This window comes from Oncorhynchus keta, chromosome 21 (assembly GCF_023373465.1).
Source record: "Oncorhynchus keta strain PuntledgeMale-10-30-2019 chromosome 21, Oket_V2, whole genome shotgun sequence".
NCBI lineage: Eukaryota > Metazoa > Chordata > Actinopteri > Salmoniformes > Salmonidae > Oncorhynchus > Oncorhynchus keta.
Window position 1 is genome coordinate 56695997 of NC_068441.1, and position 14157 is coordinate 56710153.

Genomic DNA, 14157 nt, shown 5'->3' on the forward strand with positions numbered 1-14157 from the left:
CGTAGCGTAGCGACGCCGGACTACGTGGGTTGTTTTTTTTAACGTGTGGGGTACATTGGTTAGCTTGCTATCGAAGAATAAAGTGACCAGTATAAAAGTTATCTAAAGGAAGCAATTTCCACCGTCGGGTTTCATGATGGCTTTGCAGGGCTCCGAGGAGATAGAGGAGCAACTCGCAGAGCCTGAAGAGGTTGGAGACGAGGATGTGAGCATCTCTCCAGCTGAAGAAATAACATTAACCGTCGGGCCTGGAGGAGAGGAGGACACGGACCCGCTTCTCCTCCCGTGGGATCGCTTCTCTGCCTGGCTACACTGTATCTGTGTCGTCGGGTTTGATCTAGAACTCGGCCAGGCGGTGGAGGTACAGTGAAATAAATACCTTTCTCTGCTTGTTGTCAATTCGTTAGATGGATAGCTAAAGCTTAGCTGGCTCACTAGCTAATGGTGTTAGTCATAGCTAACTATATATCTGGCTAATGTTCTTTAGCAAGCTATTGGCATTTAAAGTAACGTTATACAGTTAGCATCTAGTTAGCTAGCTATCCGCGTTAACAGCTACGTTAGCTAGCCAACTGTTGTTTCTCTCTCTTGCAGGTCATCTACCCACACCATTCAAAACTATCCGAGAAGGAGGCAAGTTATGTTTTCAAAAGTAACTTCCTGTATCACACTGACTGTATTGTATTGAAACGTCACATCAAATAAACTGTCACCTTATTTTTGTTCCAGAAAACAAGTATCTGCTACTTGTCATTCCCAGACTCCAACTCAGGTAAGCTCCTTCCTTCATAGTCTCTCATGAACCAGAATCTGGGTTTATAGGGATCTGGGTTTATAGGGATCTGGGTTTATAGGGATCTGGGTTTATAGGGATCTGGGTTTATAGGGATCTGGGTTTATAGGGATCTGGGTTTATAGGGATCTGGGTTTATAGGGATCTGGGTTTATAGGGATCTGGGTTTATAGGGATCTGGGTTTATAGGGATCTGGGTTTACAGGAAACGTTGAATTTGACGATTTTCCTTTAAACCAAGGAAGCGGTCGTTAACTTGCAATTCACCAGATTAATAATGTCAATACGGTCGTTACTTCGCAAAGTACGGAGTCTCGATGAGTAACTATCGTCATAACTGCCGCCTCGGCATGTATTTACTGACAAAAAAGGTCTAAATAAAGTTTCATGCAGTTTTTATTCCCATGATTTAAAAATAGCATATTTTTTCAGAGTAAAATCCGACCATTGGAGGCAATTATTTGATTGACTTCCATATGCCACTGAGACCACTTTCTCTCCTGTTCTATTGGTTTTCAAATCAACTTTCATTGTCCATCAGCCAAAGGCACAATCCTAGTCATATTAGCATCCCGTGCTAGTTGATGATGATCCTAGTCATATTAGCATCCCATGCTAGTTGATGATGATCCTAGTCATATTAGCATCCCGTGCTAGTTGATGATGATCCTAGTCCTATTAGCATCCCGTGCTAGTTGATGATGATCCTAGTCCTATTAGCATCCCGTGCTAGTTGATAATGATCCTAGTCATATTAGCATCCCGTGCTAGTTGATGATGATCCTAGTCATATTAGCATCCCGTGCTAGTTGATGATGATCCTAGTCATATTAGCAACCCATGCTAGTTGATGATGATCCTAGTCATATTAGCAACCCATGCTAGTTGATGATGATCCTAGTCATATTTAGCATCCCGTGCTAGTTGATGATGATCCTAGTCATATTAGCATCCCATGCTAGTTGATGATGATGATCCTAGTCCTATTAGCATCCCGTGCTAGTTGATGATGATCCTAGTCATATTAGCAACCCATGCTAGTTGAATGATGATCCTAGTCATATTAGCATCCCTTGCTAGTTGATGATGATGATGATCCTAGTCCTATTAGCATCCCGTGCTAGTTGATGATGATCCTAGTCATATTTAGCATCCCGTGCTAGTTGAATGATGATCCTAGTCATATTAGTATCTCGTGCTAGTTGATGATGATCCTAGTCATATTAGCATCCCATGCTAGTTGATGATGATCCTAGTCATATTTAGCATCCCGTGCTAGTTGAATGATGATACTAGTCATATTAGTATCTCGTGCTAGTTGATGATGATCCTAGTCATATTTAGCATCCCGTGCTAGTTGAATGATGATACTAGTCATATTAGCATCCCGTGCTAGTTGATGATGATTCTAGTCATATTAGCATCCCATGCTAGTTGATGATGATCCTCGTCATATTAGCATCCCGTGCTAGTCGATGATGATCCTAGTCATATTAGCATCCCGTGCTAGTTGATAATGATCCTAGTCATATTAGCATCCCGTGCTAGTTGATGATGATCCTAGTCATATTAGCATCCCGTGCTAGTTGATGATGATCCTAGTCATATTAGCATCCCGTGCTAGTTGATGATGATCCTAGTCATATTAGCACCCCGTGCTAGTTGATGATGATCCTAGTCCTATTAGCGTCCCGTGCTAGTTGATGATGATGATGATCCTAGTCATATTAGCATCCCGTGCTAGTTGATGATGATCCTAGTCATATTAGCATCCCGTGCTAGTTGATGATGATCCTAGTCATATTAGCATCCCGTGCTAGTTGATGATGATCCTAGTCATATTAGCACCCCGTGCTAGTTGATGATGATCCTAGTCCTATTAGCATCCCGTGCTAGTTGATGATGATCCTAGTCCTATTAGCATCCCGTGCTAGTTGATGATGATCCTAGTCCTATTAGCATCCCGTGCTAGTTGATGATGATCCTAGTCATATTAGCATCCCGTGCTAGTTGATGATGATCCTAGTCCTATTAGCATCCCGTGCTAGTTGATGATGATCCTAGTCCTATTAGCATCCCGTGCTAGTTGATGATGATCCTAGTCCTATTAGCATCCCGTGGTAGTTGATGATGATGATCCTAGTCCTATTAGCATCCCGTGCTAGTTGATGATGATCCTAGTCATATTAGCATCCCGTGCTAGTTGATGATCCTAGTCATATTAGCATCCCGTGCTAGTTGATGATGATCCTCGTCCTATTAGCATCCCGTGCTAGTTGATGATGATGATGATCCTAGTCATATTACCATCCCGTGCTAGTTGAATGATGATCCTAGTCATATTAGCATCCCGTGCTAGTTGATGATGATCCTAGTCCTATTAGCATCCCGTGCTAGTTGATGATGATCCTAGTCATATTAGCATCCCGTGCTAGTTGATGATGATCCTAGTCATATTAGCATCCCGTGCTAGTTGATGATGATCCTAGTCCATATTAGCATCCCGTGCTAGTTGATGATGATCCTAGTCCATATTAGCATCCCGTGCTAGTTGATGATGATCCTAGTCATATTAGCATCCCGTGCTAGTTGATGATGATCCTAGTCATATTAGCATCCCGTGCTAGTTGATGATGATCCTCGTCCTATTAGCATCCCGTGCTAGTTGATGATGATGATGATCCTAGTCATATTAGCATCCCGTGCTAGTTGAATGATGATCCTAGTCATATTAGCATCCCGTGCTAGTTGATGATGATCCTAGTCCTATTAGCATCCCGTGCTAGTTGATGATGATCCTAGTCATATTAGCATCCCGTGCTAGTTGATGATGATCCTAGTCATATTAGCATCCCGTGCTAGTTGATGATGATCCTAGTCCATATTAGCATCCCCATGCTAGTTGATGATGATCCTAGTCCATATTAGCATCCCGTGCTAGTTGATGATGATCCTAGTCATATTAGCATCCCGTGCTAGTTGATGATGATCCTAGTCATATTAGCATCCCGTGCTAGTTGATGATGATCCTAGTCATATTAGCATCCCGTGCTAGTTGATGATGATCCTAGTCATATTAGCATCCCGTGCTATTTGATGATGATCCTAGTCATATTAGCATCCCGTGCTATTTGATGATGATCCTAGTCATATTAGCATCCCATGCTAGTTGATGATGATCCTAGTCATATTAGCATCCCGTGCTAGTTGATGATGATCCTAGTCATATTAGTATCTCGTGCTAGTTGATGATGATCCTAGTCATATTAGCATCCCATGCTAGTTGATGATGATCCTAGTCATATTTAGCATCCCGTGCTAGTTGAATGATGATACTAGTCATATTAGTATCTCGTGCTAGTTGATGATGATCCTAGTCATATTTAGCATCCCGTGCTAGTTGAATGATGATACTAGTCATATTAGCATCCCGTGCTAGTTGATGATGATTCTAGTCATATTAGCATCCCATGCTAGTTGATGATGATCCTCGTCATATTAGCATCCCGTGCTAGTCGATGATGATCCTAGTCATATTAGCATCCCGTGCTAGTTGATAATGATCCTAGTCATATTAGCATCCCGTGCTAGTTGATGATGATCCTAGTCATATTAGCATCCCGTGCTAGTTGATGATGATCCTAGTCCTATTAGCGTCCCGTGCTAGTTGATGATGATGATGATCCTAGTCATATTAGCATCCCGTGCTAGTTGATGATGATCCTAGTCATATTAGCATCCCGTGCTAGTTGATGATGATCCTAGTCATATTAGCATCCCGTGCTAGTTGATGATGATCCTAGTCATATTAGCACCCCGTGCTAGTTGATGATGATCCTAGTCCTATTAGCATCCCGTGCTAGTTGATGATGATCCTAGTCCTATTAGCATCCCGTGCTAGTTGATGATGATCCTAGTCCTATTAGCATCCCGTGCTAGTTGATGATGATCCTAGTCATATTAGCATCCCGTGCTAGTTGATGATGATCCTAGTCCTATTAGCATCCCGTGCTAGTTGATGATGATCCTAGTCCTATTAGCATCCCGTGCTAGTTGATGATGATCCTAGTCCTATTAGCATCCCGTGGTAGTTGATGATGATGATCCTAGTCCTATTAGCATCCCGTGCTAGTTGATGATGATCCTAGTCATATTAGCATCCCGTGCTAGTTGATGATCCTAGTCATATTAGCATCCCGTGCTAGTTGATGATGATCCTCGTCCTATTAGCATCCCGTGCTAGTTGATGATGATGATGATCCTAGTCATATTAGCATCCCGTGCTAGTTGAATGATGATCCTAGTCATATTAGCATCCCGTGCTAGTTGATGATGATCCTAGTCCTATTAGCATCCCGTGCTAGTTGATGATGATCCTAGTCATATTAGCATCCCGTGCTAGTTGATGATGATCCTAGTCATATTAGCATCCCGTGCTAGTTGATGATGATCCTAGTCCATATTAGCATCCCGTGCTAGTTGATGATGATCCTAGTCCATATTAGCATCCCGTGCTAGTTGATGATGATCCTAGTCATATTAGCATCCCGTGCTAGTTGATGATGATCCTAGTCATATTAGCATCCCGTGCTAGTTGATGATGATCCTAGTCATATTAGCATCCCGTGCTAGTTGATGATGATCCTAGTCATATTAGCATCCCGTGCTAGTTGACGATGATGATCCTAGTCATATTAGCATCCCGTGCTAGTTGACGATGATGATCCTAGTCATATTAGCATCCCGTGCTAGTTGATGATGATCCTAGTCATATTAGCGTCCCGTGCTAGTTGATGATGATCCTAGTCATATTAGCGTCCCGTGCTAGTTGATGATGATCCTAGTCATATTAGCGTCCCGTGCTAGTTGATGATGATCCTAGTCATATTAGCATCCCGTGCTAGTTGATGATGATCCTAGTCCTATTAGCATCCCGTGCTAGTTGATGATGATCCTAGTCATATTAGCACCCGTGCTAGTTGATGATGATCCTAGTCATATTAGCACCACGTGCTAGTTGATGATGATCCTAGTCATATTAGCATCCCGTGCTAGTTGATGATGATGATCCTAGTCCTATTAGCATCCCGTGCTAGTTGATGATAATCCTAGTCATATTAGCATCCCGTGCTAGTTGATGATGATCCTAGTCATATTAGCATCCCGTGCTAGTTGATGATGATCCTAGTCATATTAGCACCCCGTGCTAGTTGATGATGATCCTAGTCATATTAGCATCCCGTGCTAGTTGATGATGATCCTCGTCCTATTAGCATCCCGTGCTAGTTGATGATGATGATCCTAGTCATATTAGCACCACGTGCTAGTTGATGATGATCCTAGTCATATTAGCACCCCGTGCTAGTTGATGATGATCCTAGTCATATTAGCATCCTGTTCTAGTTGATGATGATCCTAGTCATATTAGCATCCCGTGCTAGATGATGATGATCCTAGTCATATTAGCATCCCGTGCTAGTTGAATGATGATCCTAGTCATATTAGCATCCCGTGCTAGTTGATGATGATGATACTAGTCAGATTAGCATCCCGTGCTAGTTGATGATGATGATGATCCTAGTCATATTAGCATCCCGTGCTAGTTGATGATGATGATGATACTAGTCAGATTAGCATCCCATGCTAGTTTATGATGATACTAGTCATATTAGCATCCCGTGCTAGTTGATGATGATGATGATCCTAGTCATATTAGCATCCCGTGCTAGTTGAATGATGATCCTAGTCATATTAGCATCCCTTGCTAGTTGAATGATGATCCTAGTCATATTAGCATCCCGTGCTAGTTGATGATGATCCTAGTCATATTAGCATCCCTTGCTAGTTGAATGATGATCCTAGTCATATTAGCATCCCTTGCTAGTTGATGATGATCCTAGTCCTATTAGCATCCCGTGCTAGTTGATGATGATCCTAGTCATATTAGCATCCCGTGCTAGTTGATGATGATGATCCTAGTCATATTAGCAACCCGTGCTAGTTGATGATGATCCTAGTCCTATTAGCATCCCGTGCTAGTTGATGATGATCCTAGTCCTATTAGCATCCCGTGCTAGTTGATGATGATCCTAGTCATATTAGCATCCCGTGCTAGTTGATGATGATCCTAGTCATATTAGCACCCCGTGCTAGTTGATGATGATCCTAGTCCTATTAGCATCCCGTGCTAGTTGATGATGATCCTAGTATAGAGTCCAGTGTGTGTAGGGGGTTAAGAGTAGTTGGGGGGTGAGAGTCCAGTGAGGGGGGTAGAGTCCAGTGTGTGGGCATAATGTCAGGGCAACATAAAACAGTTGTCAATCCAAATGGTCTGGGTTTGATAGGTTCACCAGTCTTATGGCTTGGAGGTCGGGAGCCATGTTGGTAAGGCAACTTTAGATGTTGTGTATTTACTTACATTTAGTTTTGTAATTCACTACAACAAACAGACAGACAAACCATTGTGTTTAGGGAAAATGTGATTTTTAGATTTGCTGTGAACCACACATTGTTTTGTTTTTTTTCCCCCGCGGGCCGCGATGTTCTGTCTAATAACGACTGGGACTATGCAATAAAATGTTCGCAGGCTGATATATATAATAATAATAATAATAATGTTGAGACGGGTTGGAATGTTCACATGCTCATTGATAATGAATTAATCAAAAAAAGCAATGGCACATTGTATTGGGTTGATCTCCTCTTTAAAAACACACAGGCACCCGGCCCGCCAAAAACAGTCGCTAGAGCGCGATGAGCTAAGTTAAGCCCCACCGGCAAAACCCTCCCCTAACCCTGACGACGCTGGGCCAATTGTGAAATGTCCTGTGGGACTCCCGGCCACAGCCGGATCTGGGAATGAGCCCAGGTCTGTAGTAACGCTACAGTAATGAGCCCAGGTCTGTAGTAACGCTACGGTAATGAGCCCAGGTCTGTAGTAACGCTACGGTAATGAGCCCAGGTCTGTGGTAATGCTACGGTAATGAGCCCAGGTCTGTAGTAACGCTACGGTAATGAGCCCAGGTCTGTGGTAACGCTACGGTAATGAGCCCAGGTCTGTGGTAACGCTACGGTAATGAGCCCAGGTCTGTGGTAATGCTACGGTAATGAGCCCAGGTCTGTGGTAATGCTACGGTAATGAGCCCAGGTCTGTGGTAATGCTACGGTAATGAGCCCAGGTCTGTGGTAACGCCGCCGTGATGAGCCCAGGTCTGTGGTAACGCCGCCGTGATGAGCCCAGGTCTGTGGTAACGCCGCCGTGATGAGCCCAGGTCTGTAGTAACGTTACGGTAATGAGCCCAGGTCTGTAGTAACGCCACGGTAATGAGCCCAGGTCTGTAGTAACGCTACGGTAATGAGCCCAGGTCTGTGGTAACGCTACGGTAATGAGCCCAGGTCTGTGGTAATGCTACGGTAATGAGCCCAGGTCTGTGGTAACGCCGCCGTGATGAGCCCAGGTCTGTGGTAACGCCGCCGCGATGAGCCGCGGTGCCTTAGACCGCTGCACCTCTCAGAAGGCCATATAGTTAACCTGTCTAGGACTGATGACACTCATAGGACTTTATGTTACACAATAAATGTATGTTTTGTTCGTTAAAGTTCAAATTTGTATCCAAAAATCTTTTTTTACATTGGCGTGTTACGTTCAGTAGTTCCAAAACATGCAATGATATTGCAGAGCCACATGAATAAACAGAAATACTCATAATAAATGTTGATGAAAATACAACTATTATACATGGAACTTTAGATACACTTCTCCTTAATGCAACCGCCGTGTCAGATTTCAAATAAAAAAAATATGAAACTTTACAGAAAAAGCATAATCTGAGAACGGCGCTCAGAGCCCAAACCAGCCAGAGAAATATCCGCCATGTTGGGTAGTTAACATTATTCATAAATAGCATTATAAATATTCATTTACCTTTGATCTTCATCAGAATGCACTCCCAGGAATCGCAGTTCCACAATAAATGCTTGTTTTGTTCGATAATGTCCATAATTTATGTCCATTTATGTCCAGCAGCTTCTTTTGTTAGGGAGTTTGGTAAACAAATCCAAAAGGTCCATTCGGACGAAACGTTCAAGAAGTTATATTACAGGTCGAAGAAACTTGTCAAACTAAGTATAGAATCAATCTTTAGGATGTTTCTATCATAAAAGTTCAATAATGTTCCAACCAGAGAATTCCATTGTCTGTAGAAAAGGCATGGCAAAAAGAGCTACCTCTCAAGTGAAAGCGCGTGGCTGAGAATGAGGCTGACCAATTAGTCAAACAGCTCCCATCCGGCCCCCCTTCACATGAGAAGCCTGAAACAATGTCCCAAAGACGGTTGACATCTAATGGAAGCCTTAGGAAGTGCAACATAACCCATATCTCACTGTGTTTTCGAAAGGGCTTAGTTCAAAAACTACAAACCTCAGATTTCCCACTTCCTGTTTGGATTTTTTTCTCAGGTTTTTGCCTGCCATATGATTTCTGTTATACTCACAGACATCATTTAAACAGTTTTACAAACTTCAGAGTGTTTTCTATCCAATAGTAATAATAATATGCATATGTTAGCATCTGGGACTGAATATGAGGCAGTTCACTCTGGGCACGCTATTCATCCAAAAGTGAAAATGCTGCTCCCTATCCCAAACAAGATAACTACTTTAAAGTCATCATTTTTTTTCTCGATCAGATATGATTAATTTTACCAATATTTTCACAAAAGTTTAATTACTGTTTTCGTAGTCAAACTGTTATAAACAAATCAATATGTGTAATATTTTTTTAAACATTGTTCCCTAAATGAAAAGGCTTAACACTGGAAGAAAAATATATATTTCAAACAAATTATACAAATATTATATATTTTAATCAGCAACTGGGCCTGAGTTGCAGGCAGTTTACTCTGGGCACGCTTTTCATCCAAACGTGAAAATGCTGCCCCCTATCCTAACTGACTGATTCAGTGTCTGGAGCAGCGTTTCAGAGGCGTGTCTAACATGGATGGTCAAGGGCAGTCAGGTCTAGAGTGAACAATTTCGGCAGATAATTTTTAGAAAGAGAGGGTCCAGATTGTCTAGCCCAGCTGATTTTGTAACTCTTTCAGAACATTGGCTATCTGGATTTGGGTGAAGGAGAAATAGGGGAGGCTTGGGCGAGTTGCTGTGGGGAATGCAGGTGCTGTTGACTGGGGTAGGGGTAGCCAGGTGGAAAGCAGGACCAGCTGTAGAAAAATGCTTACTGAAATTATCAATTATTGTGGATTTATCAGTGGTGACAGTGTTTCTTAGCCTCAGTGCAGTGGGCAGCTGGGAGGAGGTGCTCTTATTCTCTATGGACTTTAGTGTCCCAAAACTTTTGGGAGTTTGTGCTACAGGATGCAAATTTCTGTTTTGAAAAAGCTAGCCTTTGGAAAGCAAACTTCCTGTGTTTATCGGTTCCTAACTTCCCTGAAAAGTTGCATATCGCAGGGGCTATTTGCTGCTAATGCAGTACGCCACAGGGGCTATTTGATGCTAATGCAGTACGCCACAGGGGCTATTTGATGCTAATGCAGTACGCCAGAGGGGCTATTTGATGCTAATGCAGTACGCCAGAGGGGCTATTTGATGCTAATGCAGTATGCCACAGGGGCTATTTGATGCTAACGCAGTACGCCACAGGGGCTGTTTGATGCTAACGCAGTACGCCACAGGGGCTGTTTGATGCTAACGCAGTACGCCACAGGGGCTGTTTGATGCTAACGCAGTACGCCACAGGGGCTGTTTGATGCTAACGCAGTACGCCAGAGGGGCTATTTGATGCCAATGCAGTACGCCACAGGGGCTGTTTGATGCCAATGCAGTACGCCACAGGGGCTGTTTGATGCCAATGCAGTACGCCACAGGGGCTATTTGATGCTAATGCATTACGCCACAGGGGCTATTTGATGCTAATGCAGTACGCCAGAGGGGCTATTTGATGCTAATGCAGTATGCCACAGGGGCTGTTTGATGCTAATGCAGTACACCACAGGGGCTATTTGATGCTAATGCAGTACGCCACAGGGGCTATTTGATGCTAATGCAGTACGCCACAGGGGCTATTTGATGCTAATGCAGTACGCCACAGGGGCTATTTGATGCTAATGCAGTACGCCACAGGGGCTGTTTGATGCTAACGCAGTACGCCACAGGGGCTGTTTGATGCTAACGCAGTACGCCAGAGGGGCTATTTGATGCTAACGCAGTACGCCACAGGGGGCTATTTGATGCTAACGCAGTACGCCACAGGGGCTATTTGATGCTAATGCAGTACGCCACAGGGGCTATTTGATGCTAATGCAGTACGCCACAGGGGCTATTTGATGCTAATGCAGTACGCCACAGGGGCTATTTGATGCTAATGCAGTACGCCACAGGGGCTATTTGATGCTAATGCAGTACGCCACAGGGGCTGTTTGATGCTAATGCAGTACGCCACAGGGGCTATTTGATGCTAATGCAGTACGCCACAGGGGCTATTTGATGCCAATGCAGTACGCCACAGGGGCTATTTGATGCCAATGCAGTACGCCACAGGGGCTATTTGATGCTAATGCAGTACGCCACAGGGGCTATTTGATGCTAATGCAGTACGCCACAGGGGCTATTTGATGCCAATGCAGTACGCCACAGGGGCTATTTGATGCCAATGCAGTACGCCACAGGGGCTATTTGATGCCAATGCAGTACGCCACAGGGGCTATTTGATGCCAATGCAGTACGCCACAGGGGCTATTTGATGCCAATGCAGTACGCCACAGGGGCTATTTGATGCTAATGCAGTACGCCACAGGATGTTTTTGTGCTGGTCAAGGGCAGTCAGGTCTAGAGTGAACAAAGGGCTATATCTGTTCCTGGTGAGGAAGGCATTAAAAAAATAAAAAATAAAAAACTACTGACAGAATGAGGTCAATATCCTTCCAGGATACCCGGGCCAGGTCGATTAGAAAGGGCTGCTCGCTGAAGTGTTTTAGGGAGCGTTTGACAGTGATGAGGGTTAGTCGTTTGACCGCTGACCCATTACGGACGCAGGCAATGAGGCAGTGATCGCTGAGATCCTGGTTGAAAACAGCAGAGGTGTATTTGGAGGGCAGGTTGGTTAGGATGATATCTATGAGGGTGCCTGTGCTTACTGATTTTGAGGTTGTACCTGGTAGGTTCTTTGATAATTTGTGTGAGATTGAGGGCATCAAGCTTAGTTTGTAGGATGGCCGGGGTGTTAAGCATGTCCCAGTTTACGTCACCAAGCAGCACGAGCTCTGAAGATAGATGGGGGGCAATCAATTCACATATGGTGTCCAGGGCACAGCTAGGGCCAGAAGGTGGTCTACAGTAAGACAGAGCTCTGCAGGCTATCTCTGCAGTAGATTGCAACTCCGCCCCCTTCGGAGTTTTAGGGTAAGGGAGGTGTTTTTAGAATATGAACTAAACTCTGAAGGTATATAAGAAAACAGAAGGTTTTTGTTTAATGTATACTTAAACTAGTATACAATTTATGGACAAACTACAGCAACATATATTTTATTCAAATAAGTTTTATGTTTTTTGAAAATTAAACATTTTTAAAACGTTATCTTAGTATTTAATCCGGATGCATTTCGGTAACGAGTTTTTGGAGTAACAAATGTCAAGAAATTCAGGCGCAAATGAAAAATGTATTTAAAAAGACACTTCCCCAAAACTAGACATCTTGGTCGATTTAAAAAAAAAAAAAAATTTATTTTTATTTTTTTGCCAATGCGTCGCGTCATTGTTTTGTAACTTAATTTGCTACAGACATTTAAACTGGTTTCATGAGAATCACCCTTAAGCATGTGACTACCTGTATTAGTCTGTAGGGCAATTCCACAGTAACTCAGATTTTAGGCCAAAAATGTATGCCAAACAAATACCGTTTTGATTTCTAAGTTTTTACCAAACCATACAACTCATACCATTTACACCGAACATTTTACTGAAACATAATGATGGATCTGACATTCTCTTTATAGAGATTCATCCTGAATAGGTACATAAAGGTAGAAATATACGATATCCTCCTTTTACATATTTGGGAATTTATTTTACACACTGGCTATTATTTGAAAGACCTCTGCCACCAAACAAGACAACGTTTGATTGGACCGGACCAAATATGAACCAATCATAGATGTTGATTTTTCACAAGTTTTGGACATCAGGGTAGAGCTCGGTGGGGTAGAGCTCGGTGGGGTAGAGCTCGGTAAGGGTACTCAATTTGTGTGTGCTTTACTGTCCTGAACTATACTATACTCTACAGTACTGAACTATACTCTACTATACTCAACTTTTCTTTACTTTACTGTGATGTTCTCTAATCTACTTTTCTTTACTGTGATGTACTATATTCTTCTGCGATATACTCTACTGTGTCACTCTGTACCCGACTGGCTTAGCCGATTTTAAAACTCAACACCACGATTTACGATGGAGGTGAGCAGTGGCTGAGTTCAGCACACAAAGCATAGCCTGGAATTTCACACATTGTACAAGAAGTGACTGGAACTCGGCCCACTTGTTACCTGCTTCAGGGGAGAAACTCCGGGAAATATTAACATCACTGTATTTAATCAACACTAGGTCCCACTGAAATCTGACTTCCTGTATTCCAACCCCTTTGAAATACTCCTATGTATGGAGAGATTGGAGCTCTGCTGCACTAGGCACCTGGGAAAACCTCCTGTCCCCATGTGGTGTGCAGATAGACACAGGCTGACATGCAGGCGTGGCTCTGCTCTGGAATGTAAGACTGGTGTTTCACTGTACAGTACGTTTACCCCTTCAAAAGGTCTTCACCAAATGCCTTGTTAGACTTCAATGTCTTATTTGGCCCCCGTATGAAATTTTATTAGCCTGGTCCCAGATCTTTTGTGTGTTCTTCCCAACTCTGCTGCCATTGTCAAAAGCATGATAATCCCGTAAGGAGTTGGTAGGACAGCACAAACAGACTGGCACCCAGGCTTCATTCTTATAGCTATTCAGGTACCTTTCAGTAAAACAGCTTCTTTGTGCTTTAACGGTTTGGTTTCAAAACCTCCATCCCAGAACCTTGTTGCTATCACAACATTCCTCCCCTGTCCATTTCCCCATGTCAGTGCTGGAATTCCGTCTAGCCAAGAGGAAGATGACTACATTTGTTTCCTCTTCCTGTTTGGCAGGTTGTCTAGGGGACACACAGTTCTGCTTCCGTTTCCGCCAGGCCTCAGGCAGGAAGTCTTCCCTGGGATGTTTTCTGGACCAGTTTGACCGTGACGCCCCAGTCTGCCTGAAGGTAAAAAGGATTCAGGGACTCATTACATTACATTACATTTAAGTCATTTAGCAGACGC

General features: G+C 43.2%; 1 protein-coding gene across 50 annotated transcripts in view; it reads left to right on the plus strand.

Moving 5' to 3' along the window:
- Positions 1-14157, plus strand: part of dennd6aa (DENN/MADD domain containing 6Aa) — a 118690-nt gene continuing 104533 nt past the window's right edge. For all 50 annotated transcript variants that reach the window (XM_052474430.1, XM_052474437.1, XM_052474443.1 and 47 more), the window contains exons 1-4: positions 1-361; positions 595-633; positions 730-772; positions 13987-14099. In XM_052474430.1, coding sequence (XP_052330390.1) covers positions 134-361; positions 595-633; positions 730-772; positions 13987-14099 — 423 coding nt within the window. In that variant the 5' untranslated portion in view covers positions 1-133. The remainder of the gene's footprint in view (positions 362-594; positions 634-729; positions 773-13986; positions 14100-14157) is intronic.